This window comes from Lepisosteus oculatus, chromosome 28 (genome assembly GCF_040954835.1).
Source record: "Lepisosteus oculatus isolate fLepOcu1 chromosome 28, fLepOcu1.hap2, whole genome shotgun sequence".
Taxonomy (NCBI): Eukaryota; Metazoa; Chordata; class Actinopteri; order Semionotiformes; family Lepisosteidae; genus Lepisosteus; species Lepisosteus oculatus.
Window position 1 is genome coordinate 9,327,898 of NC_090723.1, and position 21,063 is coordinate 9,348,960.

Below are 21,063 nucleotides of genomic sequence, written 5' to 3' on the forward strand. Positions count from 1 at the left end.
CACCAAAGACCCCCCCGGCCCCCAATAAAAGAGTTTTAAATGAACACGTGATTCCGTTCCGAAGATGTTCCATTAGAAGAACTTATGGGTACAGCTGAACGCGAATACAGCTCGGAGTGCATAATAACTGTAATGATATCACCGCCTGTGATGCGTTAATAGGCCTATGGGCCATTGATACACGAGTATCCCGGTATTAACGCCTGTTCCTTTTCTTTGTGATTGTGAGGTGTCTTTACCCGACTGCTGCCACAACCATAATAAAAGGTTTCACAGGTCTGGTTTACCAAATCATTCAGATTTTAGTGCTCCGTCCGCCACAGTCGCCCAATACAAAGTCGGACGCGAGTAACTATCGGTACCTAGTCGTATATCGTGTTGGGGTTTTGTTTTACTTAAAATTGATTTTTTTTAAAAAAGGCAACTTAAATCGCAAATAAATTTGCTCTCATATTGGAGTGAGCTTAGGTCTGGATCATCTTATTCTACTGTCAGCGAGGGGTGGGGGGCTTTTCTCAGGCCGGGAATAGAAGACGAAGGCTTTTGCGCCCCCGTTTGCCTCTCGTCTTGTGGGGGAACTGTGGGGACGGGGCTATGTGGGGTGTCTGTGGAAAGACAGGGGCCCGACCAGAGGATCACCTCGACAGAGAGGAAGCAGGAGGACAGCTGTGCCGTCACGGGATTTCGCTTGTAAACTTTATTGTGTCCTTCTCTTCCGCAGCCTCCAGGCTTTGACAATAGAACAGAGCAGTGAAGAACAATCAAGCGAGTCACCAGGCCTCCATAAACTAATTCACGAGTACAGTATACATTCTGGTTCACAGTTAACGAAAGATCACCTTACAGTCTGTTCAATTACTATTATGCACTGTGCGCATGCTTAGTCCCAAACTTGAAAAAAAAACCAAACAAGAACAACAAAATATTATTAATTAAAACAGACTAATCGAAGGACAGAACATAAAAAAAACAGAATAACCTACAGCATAAATAGGCAGTTTCATGTTGTTGGGAATTCATTATTTGCTACGTTATTAGAATACCATGAATGAGAACGATAAAAAGTGCACCATATAACATAATAAAAAAAAAACTATACAGCTGCCAAATGTAATTGTTAATGATGATATCCTAACAATAAAAAGGTTTCACATTTAAGTCTTCCACAAATAAGAAAGCTATTTTGTTTCTCGTTACACTACGATATTTTTTCCGACATCTGGTAAAAAGTAGAAATATTTCTTTCCGTGGGATAACAGTTTTCGCTTCATCAAACGAATCTTACACTTGATACAATAACGCCTCCGCCAGTTCTTGTTTCCCTATATATATATATTCCACAGCATTTTATACAAGGAACGCGAGAAGGTTACAGTGTTGCTCTGAGAAAGCGGCGCGCTGTATCGCCTCAGTCGGTGGCCTTTAGCTGTCTTCCTCCGCTCGTCCATTTCTGGGGCTCGCCTAAATCTGTTTCTCTTTCTCCCCGTCTTCCTCGGCCGTCTGCTCCCCCTCCGCTTTCTCCTTCTCCTTCTTCTGTTTCTCTATTTCCTCCTGCTCCGATTTGCTGCTGGGGAATTTGTCCTTGTTGTTCTCCTTTTTCCACTTCATCCGCCGGTTCTGAAACCAGATCTTGACCTGGCGCTCGGTCAGTCCCAGGGCGTGCGACACCTCGATCCGCCGCTTGCGGGTCAGGTACGGGTTGAAGAGGAACTCCTTCTCCAGCTCCAGCGTCTGGTAGCGGCTGTAGGTCTGCCGGCCTCGCCTCCGTCCGGCAGCTACTGGGAAGAGAAGCGGGCGACACGTTTTAGAAAAGACGAGCATCAGAATTCAGGCACATTGTGAAAACCACCTTCCTGGAGGCAGCCTTTCAACGAGACCACCAGTCCGGCCACACTAATATTTTATTCGCTTTTCCTGGTCCAGTTGTGATGAACCTCAAGCGTACCTCTTGCACAAGTGCACAATCCACATACAAAAACGCGTGTGTATAGTTATATATATAGCATATGTTCGTACATCACGTTACACACACAGTAACTGGAATACACACTCTGCACTCTGATAGGGCATATCAGAGGAAGAAACTTTGTCAATACAAACAGACACAGATGCAGGCTAGTGATCCCCCACATGGAGAGAGAAGGAAGCCGAGGGGAGACAGTGCCCCTTTCTGCTAGGGCCATTAAACTATAAAGTGATTCACAAGTTTGGACACCATAAAACGGTAAAGAAAACAACATGCTATTGTCTCTATTCCCACTCACAGGAAATACCAGCTTTATGGTCGCTGAGAATTTCTCTCTCTCTCTACCTCCCTCCCTCTCTTTATAGTTACGCTACCCTTCCCTGCGACCCGCGCCGCCGCCTCTCCAGTCCTGTTCCGGTCTCACCTTGAGGTCTCATCCAGGGGAAGAGTTGCGTGGGAGACGGGCTCTGCTCGGCGCTCTCCGTGTCGTCCGCGATGCTGCTCGCCGCCAGCTTGCAGTCGCTGTACTGCACGAGGTCAGCCTCCTGGCTCCCGAAGAGCGTCTGCCTTTGCAAAGCGTCGTAGCCATAGAAGTTCCCCGGCTCCCCGTGACAGGTCACGGCACACGGGCTCTGCTGGTAAGGGGTGGCGGAGAGCGTGGACGCGCCGTGGTGATAAAACTCCTGAATCTGAGTTGGATGTTGGAAAGTTCCACCGGTACCGGGTCCATAGACTACAGTGGGTCTGTTCCCCAGTTCCTGCGTGAAACCACACTCGTAATAATTAGGACGTAAGGAATCGCCGCTTTTATATTTGGAGAAAAGAGAGTTGACAAAATAAGAGCTCATGTTTTTTTGTACGTTGTTGGCCGCTGTTGCTGTGTCTTTTGTTGTTGTTGTTGTTGTTGTTGTTTAGGAGCCGGAGTTTCTCATATAACCCCCCAAAAAATAAATAAATAAATCAGCGTTTCTCGGGATTGCGGCGCCAACACTCAGGGAATCCCAAGAATGCCTTTTTTTTAAGAACTCCTTTTAAATTTTCAAGCCACTATCATTGTCGACTTCCATAAAATCGCCACCACTCGGCTCTACCGCATTACAATTCCAGTAAGGGTTGCCAGTTCATAAACAGTTTTCCGTGATTTACTCAGCCGCAAATGAGTTGTTTCATATTTTGCAGTGTCTTTTCAGGATAATTTGCATCTATTATCGGATCTTCATCCCATTGGCTTCGGCGTTTCCACACGGACACTGCACTGCGCGATTGTGTTGTGGAGAGAGGGAGAGACGGAGACAGCGAGGGGAAGAGAGGGAAGAGAGGGAGGGCTTGGGGGGGGTGTGAGAGAGAGGGAGAGAGAGGAGGGGAGAATTTGCACATTAATATATTCAACCGGCTTAGTTAATGAGATATCTGCCGCTTTGCATCAGATCTGGAGCACGCGCCGTCTCCCCCTTCCCACCCCCCGAAAAAAAAGACTGATTTTAAAGGAGTCGCTGATAGTCAAACTGAAAAGAGACGCACTCCGTCGTTAATTTTGAAATTCTAACGAGGTGGATTCGCCTCGCTCTCTTTTTTTTCTCTCCCTAAATGTCAGGGTCGCATTGGCAAATTGTGAAAGTACACGACTTAATTACTATCAGTTTTAACGGGTCCTATAAACGTAATTGGCGTTCTAGAACAACTTGTCAAAAGCGCCGAACTCCGGCGGCTGCGGCACAGGCGAGGCAGACGGGGGTAGTAATATTTAACATTTTAATGATCATATTTTTATAAATATGTTATTGATAAAGATTTAAAGGCCTCGGAAAGGGAAAGTGCTGCTTGTGTAATAGACAAAGCGGCTGTAAACGGTTTAACAAACTATAAAATGTAATAAAACGCCAAGGTTGCCTGTAGAGTGTACGGTGTAGACGGAGAAGGAGGGGATAGAAAAGGCTGTTAAGATTTTATGAGGTTCCACGACTAGCGCTATAAAATAAAGGTTTCACTTGGAGCTACCCCACTGATGCAGAAATCCTCAAGTATTTAATTGTCATTTTATTGTGTTTTCAATACGAAGCATCATTGCTATGTGTTTTGTTATAGAAAACCCGATATTTTAACTAACATTGTTCCCAGGTGCTCGCACACAGGACCCGTGGTCGAATACTTTTCCAATATGGATTGGCTAATATTCCGCCTTAAGAGGCCGTAAAAATTGAGTTTTGCCTAAGCCCCTATTAACGAGAATAATGCTCGTTTTATTTAGTACGGTGATTCATTCATAACAGAGAAAAGCTACATTTCAAACTTGCACATATCGCAGATTTCATTTCAAATCAAAGCAAACCCAGTATCCGGGATTTGACGAGGGAGTTCAGTTTATTTGTTGTCAGCATTTTACAGTTTTTTCCTCTAAATTTGAAAAGACATATGGCGATAATTAGGATGAGATTCGTATTCAGTATAATAGTGCTGAATGGGCACAACAAAGCAGAAGCGACTTGAAGCGAAATTATTCATAGGGGTGCCAGTGTACATACAACTATGAGATAACAGGGAATATTCTCGCAAATTGCGTGTGTTTGTGTATGAGCAGGACTATTAATACGAATAAAACACAGAAGCACGCACGAGTTTATCTAAATAATATGCTGGGAGTTTGTGAACCCTAATGTTTCTGCAAAGTGACACAGTACGCCGCATTGTTCATTTTCGTCCTTGTGAAAATTTCTTGCTTCTAAGGCAATTAGCACGGAATATTAAGAAGGCTTCAATAAGTGCGTGACATTACTGATTGTGTAATACATAAGCTAACAATCTAAAAGTAAAAAAACTTCATCCGTGAATTTGAATGAGTGTTCGTTTAAGTAAAACAGTCCTGTCCTAGTGCTGCTGTCTCACTCTGTGTGTCGAAATCTCCCAGTTTTTTTGTCTGACTATTAATACGAAACAAAAATGAAATTTGTCTCTTTGATCTGCACTTGCTAAATGTGTTAGTGTATGTTCTGTAACAACATGTTTTCCTAGACAATTTCGTTTCATTTTGTTCCTCCATGTGTTGTGAATAAAATTGATTACAATGCAAATGGTTGTCTAATTTCTTACATAAAAAGGTTCGACTCGGTGTTTCACAGAAGTGCAGCAGTTGAAAGAATTAGAAACAGTTGCGCAGTGAAGAACAGGCTACACTTTCAACTTCGCAGTCCTGCAGAGCGCTATCAGACAGAAAGTCTTTCAATATACGGTTACAACAATCGCAGCCCAGTACTTGCAATTTCAACAAACTAATTGCTTATTCAATTCATTCGAACCGAGCCCATCATTATAATATTACATTGTACAATTATATTACTTCTACTCTCTGACACTGTGTTTTATCTGCATCGCCTTTAAAAGTATGCACAGCATATTGCTGCTCATACAAGCAAATCATTCAGTTTCATAGACTGCCTAATGTTAAAATAAATAAGACATCTACGCCGGTCTAGATGCACACAGCTCATCAAGAACGGTGAAACCAGCCCCTAAATTATCTGAAAACGTATGTACCTAGGCATAGTAAAGGCCCGCGAGAAATCTAAAACGCAAATTGCAATTTAAGCCGTGTCTTCGAAGAAGTATAAGACAAGGTAGGATGTAATGATTATTCAGCTGCTATTTTTCAGTTTCAGCAAAACCGGTAGGTCAACATGTAGTTACTGGGTTTTTAATCCTTTTAGGAGCACGACACCGAATTAAAGCACGAAAGTAGTTGAACACATGCTGGGCTAAAAAGCCCGCAACATTTCATCTAAAATGCATTATGTTTTGCGTTTTTAACATCCTGTTTAAACGCAAAACGTTATTCTATAGATGCGGGTTTTTACTTGAATTCCTTACACACGTATATTAAAATATATATATAGAAATACGATAAACTCGTTTTCCCATGCACCATACTGCTAATTAGCTCCCCAACAATATATATATATGATATAAACAAACTAATAAAACTAATTGATCTGTTAAAATCTACAATTTTAGTTGCTTACTTGACGAAACGAAATCGAAGGATTAAACCTCCGTTGACATTCCCTCCAAATCCCCTAAACAGAGCTAGAGATTTCTCTGACTATCAAGTTTACCTCGCTGTGAAAGTAGCTTTTCTGTAGGCATAAAAGACTTCCGGTACCACACGAAACAATGACCGCAGGAGTTTGGTGGAGCAATATCGCCATCGTGTGGTATAGATGTAAAACTACACGTGGTTTTATCGCCGCGCTGAAGCCAGACTGAAAACCAACTAGACCCATCGTTATTTTCTCATGTGAAGTGTTTTCCCTTTCGAGCAGCACAGATGTGGAAAACGTTTAATATCCCTTTCGTTTTCTGTACGAGAAAACACATCTAATCCATAATAATCCACAGGAATGCTCGGCAGTTTTAGCTAAGCACTGACGGTGGGGGAGAACGTCACCTCTCGAACTCACGTGTGCATTTCATAAGGAGTGTGTTTGGTGCAATTTCTTCCAACAGATAGAATAATTCACGATATAGGTCATTTTGGAGCGGTTACAATGTAGTTAACGATCATTAATAGCAATACGGTGCTGCTGCTGCTGTGATTGCAAAAAAACATCATCGGCCAGGGAAATATTTACGATATTTTACATTTTTTTTATTACAAAGCAGGGGAAGGGGGGGGACAAAAGAGATAGGCCATAAGGGGGGAGAAAGGAACGCACACACAAAATCCTGTTCTTTTGAAATCCACCATTGTTTCCGATTTCGAGACTAAACAATCGGGCATTCTGCTGTAAAATGGAATTCCGAGCGCGGTGGCAGCAGGGCTGTAAACAGATTACGATCCCCTCTCCCAGACGTCTCGTCGGAACCTTTTTGTGTGTGTATGTGTGTGCCGTTTTATGGCCCAGTCCCTGGCAGTCAAAGAACAGCTCGGATACTGAACAAAGAGTGGGGAAAAAAGAGCTTTCCGAGCTCGGAAACTCTCCACAGCATCTGGGAACACTGGTAACTCCCCCCAACCCAGCCCGGCCTCTGCAAAGCGCCCCGTAAACAACAAATGTTGGAGACAAACGAAGCCAGAGGTGTGTCCCCGTCCCGAAAGCGGGACACTTCGCCTCTGGCGCGACACCTCCAACACTGTTATTTAGGAGGTCTTGAAACTTTTCCCCTCGCCGTGTTTGCTTTACAGCCGTTTAGTTCTTAACCTTCAGAAATTTATACCCTATAAAGTTTTATTGCACTCAATATTCTTTTATTGCGGCATTCCGCATTGAATTTCTGCTTCTCCCGTGTATGGTGGTCCGCTTCCTGCACCCTCCCAACCCCCCAGAAAGCACCCCCAAAAAATGCCTAATTACTGTAAGAGTAAAGAGGAGGATGTGGAAAAGGTGTCCCTTTCTCTATATATTATTTCTTCGCTTTGTTTATAAAAGCGATCAAGGCATTCTTCCCTGTGTGATGCGTAAAGACCCACACCAGTTAGCTCACTGCGGGGACGGCTTTTCCTTTTTAAAAAATACACAACTTCCATTTTATTTGGTATGTTTCAATGTGCGAGGAATGCAGCTGCAGTTTGACGAAGCGATGTACTGAGGCTTCCGAGGTTTAATTGCGGATTAAAAACGAACGTGCGTAAACGTGAATAGAAGATCTGGCACACACACATCTTATCCGTTAAAATTGTAACGTTAGCCGCCGTTTGGAAATCAATCTGTGATCATCGTAAGAATAACGCGAGGTTTATGTGCGTACGCATATGGACACACATACCATCGTTACTGAATAATTGTAAAAGAAAACTAATGCTCATGATAGGCATAATTGGATAAATCTAGCAGTTTCAGTTGTTTTAAAAAAATAATCTATATATTATACATAAATCACAGAAGAGAATGTTATAATATTACATGCTGTAGGCCTAGTGTTCATGTCATAAATAATACAAAATATTTCTAATACACTGATAAAACTAAAGAATCTATATAAATTATACATTATAATTAAATTCATTTTTAAGAGTCAAATGCTACGAGACTGAACGCTGTGCAGCTGAAATGTAATTGTCAATAAGAACCAGATTGGTCCGGGATTATTGTATAAAGATATTAAATGACGCCAACGGTCTCGGAGGAACATCTCGTGATCATCACAGATTCAGCTCTCAAATTCAACACAAATGTTTGGAAGCACGAATGCACGTTTGAAAACACATGCCCTTAATTAAGCCGAAACAAAACTGACAGCCCGCAAAAGGCCGATGAGCTCCGGCTTCCCTCGCGTCCCCGCCCGGGCTCTTCACGGTAGCAGACCGATGGCAAAAAAAAAAAAAAATATTAAGATCTGAGAAAAAGAGCATATTTTGTTTCTTGTTGTGGTGTCTTCCCATTGCAGTAAGTCGGAATACATCAGCAACCAGCGACAGCAACACAATATCTTCTACGATTGCAACATAATAATAATAATAATAATAATAATAATAATAATAATAATAATAATAATACCGACACGTTGTTAGATGTAAACGATTTATTACGAATCCAGCATTTACAGTGTCATTGCAACTTCGTGAGATACACCAACAATACAGAAGGAAAAATGCGGCTGTTCTCCTCGGAGAGAACTATCCACCGACAGGAGTTAAGGATTCACCACAATAACAAAGTTCATACTTTCAAATAGACAGTTTCTGGATCTCTTTCTTTCTGAAGAGAGGAGCTAAGCTCAGGAAGAGGACGCGGGAACGGCGCCCAGGTTCCAGTAACACTCCAGACGTACTAAGGACAGACTCAAACACCGTAAAAGAATCTCAGCACCAGATTAGCCATTGTCCAACAAAAAATAGGAAATACATTTAGAGATATATAAAAAAACAACAACAAGAACACCATCTATGTTACCTATCGAATGAAAACAAAACGACACCAGTCGAAATACCACCTCTATGTTCTTCAGCTTCCAAAAGAAAATGTAAACATTAAGCAAATTGAGACAAAAATGTTCATTCAAGTATAACCTGACATTCTCGCCCACCCATGCCGCTCACAAAAGTAGAAACCGCATAGCAATAGAAAGATTTGAGGTTATTCCTTTAATAACAATAAATTAGCACACAAAAAAACTGCTGTACCCTTAGTCGCGCCCCGTTTGAATCGTTCAGAGTGGTGTTTTCAACACTGTGCGACATGCCGGATTCCTACACACGTATAGAATATGCCTTCAAGAATTATTTAACACGCCCGTGATGACAGTCGTAATGTAAACAATTTACTCCTTTACAATATGTCTTGTGTCTTCGATAAAAGAAAGAAAAAAAAAAACGAAGCTGCATCAAACAGCGATGTCCCCTTCCCTGTTTCCGCGACACATTCAACCAAAGGAAAATTAACTGTTCCTATATCCCACCTCGTGTTTATTCGATTTCTGCTTATCGGTATTTTCTATTTTTAAACGTTGTTGATGTTTTTTTTTTTTAAAAAAAACTTTTTTCGCATTAAAATTAAATCTACTACAATGTTCAATGTTGAGGTGCGTCTAGAATTAACAATCAAATCTACTTTGTGACAGTGTGCTGAACACGTAACAACCACTCACCCTTTCTCGGATAAAAACAAGAACGTTTATTTTTAAATGGTTCCCAAAAGGCAATTCGAATACAGAAAATTATTTATTTTAAGGAAATATGTTAAGGTTCCCACAACTTTGCATAAATATGGTCTCCTCGGAATCAGAACAATTTATAAAAAATGCTCATAATATGTAGCCCAACTAAATTAAATAAGCCTACAGTATATTAACTTATTAACACGACACACGAACTTAACACTGAAATGTCTCGTTGTTAGCTTCGCCGAGCAACACAGAGGATAGCATATTGCAAAACAAGAATAACCATTACAATTTTATTTCTTTTTCCTGGATACTGTAAAATCAGTATAATAAAGTTAGTTAAAAGTATATATATTTTTTTAATAATGACAATAAATTGGTAAAGACATACTTGTGTGCGCGCGCGCGCACGATTTTATTACTTCTGCAGAAATACTTGAGTGAGAATAATGTTTTTCTGAATTAGCCACGCTGATCTACAATTCCTTCTCCTAGATTGCGAGCAGCTTTCTTCAATATAGCGATGGAGTCATCGAATCTTAAAATGAAAATGATTACTTCACAGGCGGACAGGCAAAAGGTTTGAGATACAAAGGTGGCCCTCCAAGCTCGCTGACTAATACCAATGTTACGGGCCGGCCTGTTTAAAAGCAGGAATGTTGAAAGAAACTTTGAACAATTATTAACACTGAGTACACATACTACTGGAGCTGGGTGGGGTGGGGACGTCATGTTCACAAGTGAACACCGGCGGATTATTCATGCGGTTGGATCCTCGTCTCCCTCTCCTTGAAGTCTGCCGGCCCTATTCTTTGGGCTGCTCCTTGTTCATTTTCTTCATTTTCATCCGGCGGTTCTGGAACCAGATTTTGACCTGGCGCTCAGTCAAGTTCAGCTGCCGCGCGACCTCGTGCCGCCTGTCCCGCGTGAGGTACATGTTGAAGAGGAACTCCTTCTCGAGCTCCAGGGTCTGGTATTTGGTGTACGGGCACCTCTTCTTCCGGGAGGAGCGAGCGTGCAGCCAGTTGGCAGACGGGTTATCTGTTGGCACAGGAAAAGAAGACAGGTTTGTGTAGGAGACGTTCAACACGGGGCGTCTTCTGAAATGTTACACAGAAAGCACGAAATGTTGTGCAATGTTGAAATGCTAACGGTTGCACACTATTATGAATGTTATTCGTGTTTGTGCGCCCGCTCTTGCTGTTACTAAATGACATTACTGTTATTATATGTTACTATATGACTACGACTGTGAAACACTATAAATGTCTAGGGTTACAGCTGAACCACAAAATAAAGAGAAAGTTAAAATATACAAATAATCTAATATTTGATTATCCTTTCATATACTAAAGTATCACCGCGGCAATACACCAGGAACACCGAACAGAGTTTTTGCTCATCTGGACTGTCCCGGACAGGTATTGGAGTTTCCGAAACTCTCTTTCTTTTTCAGAGGAGACCAAAAATGTTTTCAAGAGAAAAGGCAGATCGTGTAGAATAATCTTGCCCTTTTTTTCCCTTAAATGCTAAACTGCACAGCAGCGAGTGGGTTGCACAATCCTCTTCAGAAACCACAGCGGAATAGTCCCTCCCGGAATATTTAGTTGCTCTATACAGACAATTGTCTCCTTTTTTGGAAAATATGCTGCAGATTTGAATGAGCACTCTGTCCCAGTAGACGGCCCTGCTCTCGTCATGCCGTTGACAGGAATGCAGTCAGATTGAATTTAACATTGTAGTTTCTCTCCTCCGTTACCCGCTCTGTAAATACTACTTCGAATTAATATGCTTGGGGGGGTTGAATAGCGTTTATAATTAGACATCCTCTGGTTCAGCTAGACATTGTTTTCTTCACAAGTTGAGAATAAAATTACTTTCGCGTCGTATTAAGTAATTAGGAGGGTGAAACTGTTGATAAATGCTAAAGGCGCCTCGGTCGTGTTTTTCTCACAGATCAGTCGATCTCACTTCCTGCGGTGTTCCGACTGTCCAGAGACACCAAAGAGTTCTACGGGGATACCGGCCTTTATCTACAACGTAACACGGGGGGAATGTTGGGGTACGTTTGGAAGAGGAAGCCCACCTATAAAATTCAATATCTGAAACGTATTTGTTCAGCCAGGCTATGTAATCAATCAGGGAACAAACTGGATGGTACAGCACTCATCACAGCTCCCTCCTGTCCATCAGTGCACGGGCCACATCTATAAATATATCCATTAGCCCTTTCGTGTGTGGTCAGATTGCATTACGTGTCTTAAATATGCTGAAGTTTATGGCTTAAAATGTTAAATTACAAATAGACCAATATTCCTGCGTGTGTAATATGATTGTTAACAGGCGTTGTAGGGGGAAAGATGGATAGTTTCGTGCATTTTCTTGCACGTCTTGTCCTGCTTTTTGAAACACTGAAATACCATGCTGCTGGTACCTTCAGCAACCAGGAAAACGTCCTTAGTTTAAACAGCTGAGGAACAAAGACACAGGGACGTAGTGATTGCACTCTTATGATGTCTGTGCTGACACAGACACGCCACACTTCCCCCGTGGAAATGTCTCGCTCAGCAACAGCCCTTTCCAGATCAAGGCCTCATATATCACCTCTCTCCAGCCTGAGATCCCTTTATATTACATCTTCCCTTTGAGCATTAGGAGCAGGCTCAGTCCCATGGAGCCCACATCGCGCGGTTTAATGGGAATGTCTGTTCCTCTTATAACGTAATAAACCTTCGGGCCAAAGAGGTTTTTCACTTATAAGTCACTGCAGGCGCTGAGAGGAATGAGAATTCCTCAGCTTCATTGCTCTCGCTCTGCGGCTTGCTCTGAAGGCTCACCCAGCGCGACACAATGGGGATTTCTGTTGCACTGTGACCATGAAGATTTTCATGTTGTGTTACAGAGGCAACTCTGACGAATTAAAATCGACGCTGATTTCGGCCTCACTATCGTCTTTAATTATTCAAGCCAAACCGAAAGTAACAGGCCTTTCAGATCACCCTGCCTCTCGCTGCACTGAGCATGCACGCAGGGGTTCGGCTTTTACCGGAATGATGCAATTTATGTTCTTTTGTGCGCGTACACATTTTTTTTTAAAGGACCCACGTAAGTCTCTCCAAACGTTTCTTGCTTCGCCATCGCGCAGAAATCACTGTCTTCCCCGAGCAGAGCGAGGCCCTGATAAACCGAGCACAGCCTCTCAGCCCGCAGCACAAAGCGCTGCTGTTCACAAATCTCGATTTTGTTTTTCTCCCCTGCTAAGTGACCTGTCCTACAGAAACGCCATACATGAATGAGGAGCAAGGCAGAGACTGTGTGTGTCTTGGGTGGGTTAGGGCGGGAGGGGGGTGTCACTCTCGTTCCCTCTGAGTAACATTTAGCCCTTCGGTCAAAAATACAGAAAGACGGGATTTTCAAAATCTTTGCCGTCAGTGCACGGGAAAACGTCTTCCAAAGAATTGTGCAAGGGAAATAAAAAAATGCTAACGCATCCCACATTTTGGCTGAACTGTTGTCAACTTCCTTTCCAGGGTTCTCATTAAGCGCGCTGCATGTCAGCTCGTACGATCAAACAAAAAAAAAATGCCCGTTTTCCATCACAAATATTTACACACGCATCACTCCTGGACGCGCTCCAGGAAATTCGTCTTCTCCCTGACACGCCGGGCTTTCCTTATAACGCTTAACGCATTGTTATTATTTTACCGCGTATTTCTGCATTTTTCACTTGACGGGGGTGTGCGTCCGTCTGTCGCTCTTAATAAATACATCAGCAGCTTTAGGAAAAGCAGAAAGATGTTTTGGGGGGTTTTCTTCCGCCCGTGCAACGCCATGTCCGTCATCAGTACAGTGCGAGCTCTGTCTTAAGTGTTGTGATCGCGGTGGCGAAGATGATTTCTGAAGCAGCGACACACGATAAGGGGGACTTGGGGGAACGAGACAGGGGCACAGAGCACGTGCGGTAGAAATTCACAACACAGCGTGTCCGTACGTGAGCTGGTAGCCGGTGGACACAATCTGAAGGCGAGTTCAGCACACAACTTCGGTCGCTGAAAAATGGAGACGGCTGTGAGTCGGCATTAATAATGCACTTGTACAGGCGCTCAAGAAGCAATGCAGAGAAAATGCAATACAGCAAAAATTCACTTGAAGCACATTCGGGCTGCGTGTGTTACTGTGGTCTGCCCCGCTTTGTTCTAGTTTTATGGCAGCTTTTAAACGCTTTACAGACTGTTTACTTCCTCGGTTTACTACTTACTTTGATCTGGTCCCTCTTTGTCTTCGCTACCTTCACAAATATCCTTATTGTCCTCGAAGCCGGAGCCTTGATTGGAATTAATGTCCCTTGCAGAGGGGCACTCCAAACTGTAGTCCTGTCCTCCGAGCTTGGGGGGCTCCCCGAGGTGTCCCAACAGCGGCTCCAGCTTCACGTGTCCCTGTCCGGCCAGGGGCTCAGTTCTCGGGGCACTGTCCAGCCAAGTGCGAAGGTATCTATTGTCCGGGGAAGGGATCGCTTGCGCCGGGATGTACGAGTGGTAGACAGCCGGTAAACCATTGGAAGAGTGGGGATTAAACGGACTCCAAGTCGCGCTGAAAACGGGAGGTTTAGGCTGGAAACTACAGGAAGGAAATTCTGGATGCTCAGCGTGTCCTCCCGGCTGCCTGGGACTTGGATACTGTACATTGGAGAACTTGACTGAAGTCGGATCCTCGCTCTCGTGACTTATAATGGAATCGACATAGTAACTGCTAAGAGCTCCAGAAATGGACATTCTCAGACATTATACAAAGCACGGTTCATTGAAGGGAAAAAATACAGAGGACAGATCTCGATTTGTACACTACGCTTTTCCCAACTTCCTCGCCAACAAAGTGCAGCTGCTTCACTGTGCAGCGAGCTCGAAGCGAAATGATTGGTCAGACTTTTTTCGTGTTCCTGATAAAGCGTCAATGAGGCGTAAATCAATCCGCCGAGGGGCAGCACGGCGCTGTCCTCTTCTCGCGCTATCTATATTTTTTTTACATAATTTGCGATGTTTATGCAATATGCAAAGCAGCGCACGGGCCGTGTAACCATGGCGATCTGAAACGGCAAAATAACCGAATTGCGCTGCATAAAGATCATAAACACAGCGCGCACGTATTTCTGTGCATGCCCAGCAATAAGCGGAGATCTGAAAAATACAGACTTAAATTAGTTTCAGGCTGATGAGCACGTTACTAATGTGCCTTGTATTTTATTGGCTAACTCGGTGAGCTCCAAAACAGCTTTCAAATCCGTCACGACGTTCAACCACAGATATTATTCCAATTTTCTCTAAAAAAAAAAAAGCCATTATTTTGTTCTCCATCTCTAGCAATGTTTTTTTCTATAATTGGGGGGTCTTCATTCCCCATACGTCTGCACTGTAGCTGGTTTGTTATTATTCGCTCGACGGTGTTTTTCTTCATATAAAAAGCAGTTTATTAGAAAATTAACTGTCATTTTTTTTCTTTACGAGCGCGTTAAACGCTCCCGCGTAGAACCACTCTGTACTTACGGAACAAACTACTTTAAACTTTTTTTGGGGGTAGTTAAATACTATAATAAAAACGGCAGCTTTGATTTTATAGGCTTGATATACTGCCTGTGGAGCACACCATAAACGGCACTGCTTCAAGATCTGCCTTCTTCTTAGACACAAAACTTTCATCAAACGCAGTAGAAATGGTGAATATAAACATAAACACGTATTGTGCGGTACAGGACCAAACTCTCCATGCAACGACACGGCGGAGCAGGTGAGCTGGGGTGGGTTTGGGAATGTTCTTTTAAATCTCTTTGAAGGATTCGCCACCTAACCTGAAAGATCTGGCACGTTACAGCGATACCCGGGCGTCCGCCGGCACGGCCCCGCTTTCACGCGATAGCGACCATTTTACTTAAAGAGCCCATCCTGCTCAGCGCTCATCGCCGCAGCGCAGAAAAGCAGAACATTAAACCCTCTGATTTGTTGTTTTTTTTTTCCAGTGTGTGAAAAGGCTAGTCTTGTTAAAGATTTCCATTCCTTAAGGGCGACGCCGCCCAAGAGTTTTCTCCGCGTCGTTTCGCTTTCCGAGTTAGAAAGATATAACCAGTGATGCGAACGAGTGTAATTTGTAAAAATAATGGAAGTTACGACGCTCTTCCTTTCGTCTTTAAGAGGCCTGTACTGTAATATTTTATGATTTGGTGCCATTGGTCTGTTAGAGGATACTGCGTTTTCCCCATTCACCGTGGTATACTGTAGTTATTCTTAGTTTGTGCCCAAACACTTAACAATTCCAGACTTTTTGTTAAGAAAAAGAGAACTACCTTAAGATATTATCAGCGTTGCACAACTGATACTGTCTAGAGCAGTCAAGACTTGCTTACGCATTAGTAAATATGAAAAACATTATAGTGAATTCATTATGTAAATTAACATTTTTTTATTTGAATTATTACACGATGTTCACGGTCATTTCTCTGAACCTATATTACCGTTTGCAAGCCTGTAATGTTCTAATAGGCACATAATGGACACATAATTCTGTATATTTTCGTTTCGGTCTAATCCTCTGAGCTTGTCTGGGGAGATTGTCTCTCTCTCCTAGGACAAGTATCTAAAAACGAATTTTACAGACAAGAAAAAATAATACAAGTGAGAGGTAGAGGGGGTCAGATTAACAAGAGACTGTCCTTTATAGGCACACTCGCACAGATCATATTTTTTCCACCGTCGAGGAAAGAGCGTTTTATAGACGAGGGTGTTCTGCGCTCTCGAAAAAACAACCTTTCTTCATAAACTCTTCCCCCCACACGTACAGACATACACAAAGCCACAGAGCAGGGCTGTTTGTAGCGCAGTAGGAAATTCCTGCCTGTTTCGAGAGCCACAGTCTCTCTCTAAAGAATTACTACACTGTGCGACTACAGGACGCAAATTTCCCCTAAGCGAGAAGGGAAGGTAAACGTGTAAAATTATATGGTTTAGATTATGCTCGGGTGTTTTATAACCGTTTAAACAGGCTATCAAAAAGCTGCCTTCACGAATTTCTGCAGCAGAAATGTCATAAATAACTATTCAGTGCTGTATGACAGAGAAGGTACAGGGAAATTCTGATTATGACATGTTTTATTAAACCAAAACAACCAAGTGGAATTTTTAACCTACAGTCTTGACGGAGAAACGCCCCGCTTTCTTAACAGCGGCGACTCTGTTGCTCGGAGTGTTTTTCGCGTTTTCTCTTTTAAAAAAAACAGCAACAACAAAAGTTGAAATCGAATTTCTTTATTTTGAAATGTCTTATCCGGGTACTTTTATTTAAAAAAAAAAAAGTAAACCCGCACGAGACTGCGGAGGAGACTGGTGCTCGTGCTCAGGCACCACTCTCTCCCTCGCGCCTCCTGCCATTGTTGGCCGTGATGTTTCAGAAGGCTGAGGAGAGAGGGATACGCCAAATTAATAAAGATATTTAGCGCTGTGGTCTAACCCGCCGTCACATCTGAAGAAAAAAACACCCGTCCGCCCCCCCCTCCAAAAAAAAAACCATGAAACACAGGGATTGATCTTCTACTCAATTTGTGCTAAGACTGTGAGTGTTCAGCGAAGTTACATTTAACTCTTTTCTCAGTGTCATGACACAGCAGCCTTAAAATAAAACTGCATTTCTGGAGAAGAAGGAAAATCCTCATATGTTAACTATTAGTAACAGGTTGAGTGGAGTGTTAGAATACGGTATGGCCAACGTGGATTTGCAGTACTTTGATTCCTTCTCCGGAAAATATATATGGCTGAAAAAGATCCATACTATATACATTATGCTGAGGATTGTGGTTGAAGTTGTAGCTGAAGTCCAAATGTGGTGACCTTTGCCATGCAGACTGGAGTCAAAGGTCAGAGGTGATTCTCTCCGCCGCTCTAAACTGCAAGTTTTCGCTCAAATCCACAAGGCAAAGACACGACAAACCTACAATCCCGGCTAAAACTGCAACTGTAGAATAATCGCAGGCCCGGGACGACTTGCCTTAAATCGGTTTTGACAGAAACCCAAGTGTAGCTCTTCGTGGGTGCCGACTGCGGCCAGGTTGCGATTTTCATGGTGAAACATGAAAACACGACAGGCGCCGAGACGTTGCGTCTTCATCGGACCGGGGTTTCTTAGAACATAAGACATCATGTTGAATTATTTCGTATCGCCGACGTCATCTGACACAAAAATGCTACTTGCTTTAATTTAAAAAAATATCACATGGCCCGTGTTTTATCTCCCCTCCCCACCAAATCTATTTCCCAGAATTTCCCCTTAATATTTCTGACTATAAATAAAAAAAAATCAAAGCTCCACCTTCCAGATCGATACCCGAGGGATCAGACCAGAGCTGTGGTTTGTGATGGGCTGTTCGATTTTACAAATTAAAGTATCACGCGAATTACAGTCTTAAGACAATTCGGTACGACATATGTATGCTGGAATATCTATACTCTCCTGATATCTAGATCTAGACGCGTGTACTCAAGCATGTGGTTTTGATAACGATTATTAAAAAGGTATGTTTATTGAGAAGAACCATCGCTATTCATATTGCACATTGTCTGACTTGGGTGGAGTAAAGCCTTTAAACTTTTTCGGTGTTATTTAAGCGAGTTAGGATTTGAGCCTGCTACTGAAACACCAACGTGACAGCGGCGAATTCTTCTGAAAAACAGTCCCTGAATTCGTATTCTTTAAATTTGTAAGAACATGAAAAACAATTAGCAGCGACACACAACATCTTGTAGTAGTAATAATAAAAATAATTCCAGACGCTCCAAACTTCGAAAACGCAGGAATATCATTAAGATATTTAATAAATAGAGTTGCTATTATTATGTGCGAATACGCCTTACTGCAGATTTGTAGACCCTGGGAATATATAACAGTATAACTGTCGTGCCCCACCATTTAAACATGAGTTTCATTTCCATATGACAAACGCAGCACCGAAATAATAACAATTATAAGCGTTTCTCAGCAATAAGGGGTAATATCACACCCAGAAAACACGAAAAACTAATTATTTTAACAATAATGTTGCTTCGTATTTTGAATAGTTCACGCTTCCTTTGTACCGGCTGGGAAAGCGGGGTGGAGCGCTGCACACAAATATTCTTGTGTTGTCGCTCGTCTGTTGGGAGAATCTCGCAGAAGAAACCACCTCAGCGAGGCACTAAAAATCGGCACAGCGCTGAAAATCGACACAGTGCCATATCGTTCATAAAATTCCGCGAATCCTGATGTGTAAGAAGTAAAACTAGGGTAAGACGCAATACATTATATTATATATTGTTATATATAAATTATTCTATATATTATATGTTATTTTATATATTGTTCTATATAATATAATATATATATATAATATATTTCATTAACGCAGGGTTAATTCCAGCACAAAAATGAGGCACGGAAAACATTGTGTCTTTTCTGAATCGGATCCGAAGATATTTAAACTCAGTGGCCCTTTTTTTTGTCTACATTTTTGTCCTGTACATGTAAGGCTCTCATTAAACGAAAAATTGTATTTTTTCCCCAAGTAAATAAATATGGACATTTTCGGAATGCTGCTGTGTTGTTCTTTTCCTGAATTGAATTATTCCATTATTACACCATGAAACCATAACCATTCTTTAAAGCAATATATGTTTCCCATCGCGTCTGTATTGTACCAGCCTGCGTACCTTTCAAAACGCATGTGAATAATTCAACTGAAAGCGGATTGTCCTGTTCTGAACAAGAAAATCACGGTTTTATTTTTTTAGAGTATCCACAAGCCGAGAGAGAGTTTTTTTTTCCCCTCAGGCTGAAGGCAAAGGGAATCTGTCGTAAAGTCCCCAGGCATCTCATAACTAGTTACAAAAAAAATAAAGTTTTTGTTGAAAATTATAGCAGGATTGATAAACCCAAAAGCGTAAATGCAGGCCAGTTAATTTTGAGAATAGCGCTGGCTGCAGATACAAGGCGAGAGGCTGTATGTTACAGGACGTAGCTTTCAGAGTTTTAAAGTCTGAAAAAATTTGGGAAAGTGACACACGAACCTGTGGACACCGGCTCCACTTTTTACAGTATTCACAAATCATTTTGTCGGTTTTCATTTAAAAGCCGTCACACCCGAAGAAGGGTTTTTCCTTACAAAATCAATAAATTTCTAGATGGCAAGATTCTTGTTCTCCAATACCGTTATCGTGGGTTTTTTTTTTCTCAGAAGGTTCGGCGTTAAATAACTGGAGTAATTCAGGCAGTTTCAGGTTCCTGTGATTATAAACTTGCAGCCCAACAACATGAAACTACCTAAATCACACAGCAGTTCGGCTCTCCTCGGGTTCAAAGGCGAAGATTAGCATAAAATCAGACTCTCGGAAAAGGCCATTGGGCTAGCTGGGAAAGTGACGTCACATGCACCCTGAGGCGTCATCCGGAGAGAAACGGTTGCTAAGATACTTTGAAGCGCAGTCAAATCCTTCTGAATTAAGCCGCCTCTCTGTATATAATGTAATTTGTAAGATGGTAAACACGGCTCAGACTGGACTCTCACATTTTGTTCTTAGTCACATTGGTACAGAATGCGAAATCTGGCAAGAGCTACGGTTCTTCGATTCACTGCAATTATGCCCAGGGACTGAACTATAGTGTAGTCGTTAAATTATAGGAGGCAACGTTACAGGGCGACGGTAGAAATAGCGAGATAATTTCTCCAAGGAAAATAAACCTAATTATACCGAGTCATCCCTCCCACAGCTAAAGAGTCTGTTTCTCTCAATTCAGATTCTTCAGTCTGAGACTCTCATCCTGTCTTAAAATGGTGCGTTTTCAACATGGCGGGCGCGCACAGCTATTCCATTATTGCTCATCCAAACAAAAGGCGAACAGCTGTCAATCACAGGCGTGCGAGCCCAGATAGCCAGTTAACACTTATAACCCAGCGTAAAATACAAACCTAGTCTGACATTAAAAACGAAAGGGCACAGAATTCGTTTTCGCCGATGCTAACGTTTACCAACCAAATATAGAAATTTTGCAAAATACATTCAAGAGGCCTGGAGTTCGCCAAAAGGATAGGCTGGTGGTTTGAACGGCCCACAGTTAAACACACAGACGAAAGAGTCCAAGAAAGCAGAAGAGAACGAAATATCTTTAAACATAAACCCGAGGCCTTCAGACGATAATTCAACTTCCCTGGGGTGATTCACCTGAAAAAATGCTTTCTCTTCTCTACCCTTCAAATGATTTAAATTCGTTATTCTCGGCAAACACACACACACACACACGGAGATACATAGATAATACAGAACCCAACTGAATTATCCATCGCCTGGCGCCGGACAGGCTCCACACCTCCCTTGAATTCAGCGTCTTGCCTCGTCTCCGCGCAAGAGTCGTCTTAGTGCGACGGTAAGGCTATATAAACGCACGTCGGAGGAAATTCAATAAACTTTACCCTTGCTTTTGAACTTCGAACAATT

The 21,063-nt window shown here is 42.3% G+C and overlaps 2 protein-coding genes across 4 annotated transcripts; both read right to left on the minus strand.

Annotated features, from left to right (window-relative positions):
- Nucleotides 1–677: 677 nt before the first annotated feature.
- hoxb8a (homeobox B8a) lies at nucleotides 678–3,245 on the minus strand. 2 transcript variants are annotated; one of them, XM_006638316.3, is made up of 2 exons: nucleotides 2,391–3,245; nucleotides 678–1,778 (listed from the first exon to the last, which is right to left on the minus strand). In XM_006638316.3, the coding sequence occupies exons 1-2, from the start codon at nucleotides 2,812–2,814 to the stop codon at nucleotides 1,462–1,464; spliced, it is 741 nt and encodes a 246-aa protein (XP_006638379.1). In that variant the 5' UTR covers nucleotides 2,815–3,245; the 3' UTR covers nucleotides 678–1,461. The 2 variants fall into 2 exon arrangements, with proteins under 2 accessions (XP_006638379.1, XP_006638380.1); XM_006638317.3 differs by having other exon boundaries at nucleotides 678–1,775; nucleotides 2,391–3,241.
- A 5,216-nt stretch (nucleotides 3,246–8,461) lies between these two features.
- Nucleotides 8,462–21,010, minus strand: hoxb9a (homeobox B9a). Of its 2 annotated transcripts, XM_069185665.1 has the most exons (4): nucleotides 20,898–21,010; nucleotides 17,588–17,720; nucleotides 13,818–16,998; nucleotides 8,462–10,600 (listed from the first exon to the last, which is right to left on the minus strand). In XM_069185665.1, exons 3-4 carry the CDS (start codon nucleotides 14,329–14,331, stop codon nucleotides 10,365–10,367), a joined length of 750 nt encoding a protein of 249 aa, XP_069041766.1. In that variant the 5' UTR covers nucleotides 14,332–16,998; nucleotides 17,588–17,720; nucleotides 20,898–21,010; the 3' UTR covers nucleotides 8,462–10,364. The 2 variants fall into 2 exon arrangements, with proteins under 2 accessions (XP_069041766.1, XP_006638381.1); XM_006638318.3 differs by lacking the exon at nucleotides 17,588–17,720.
- Nucleotides 21,011–21,063: the final 53 nt, after the last annotated feature.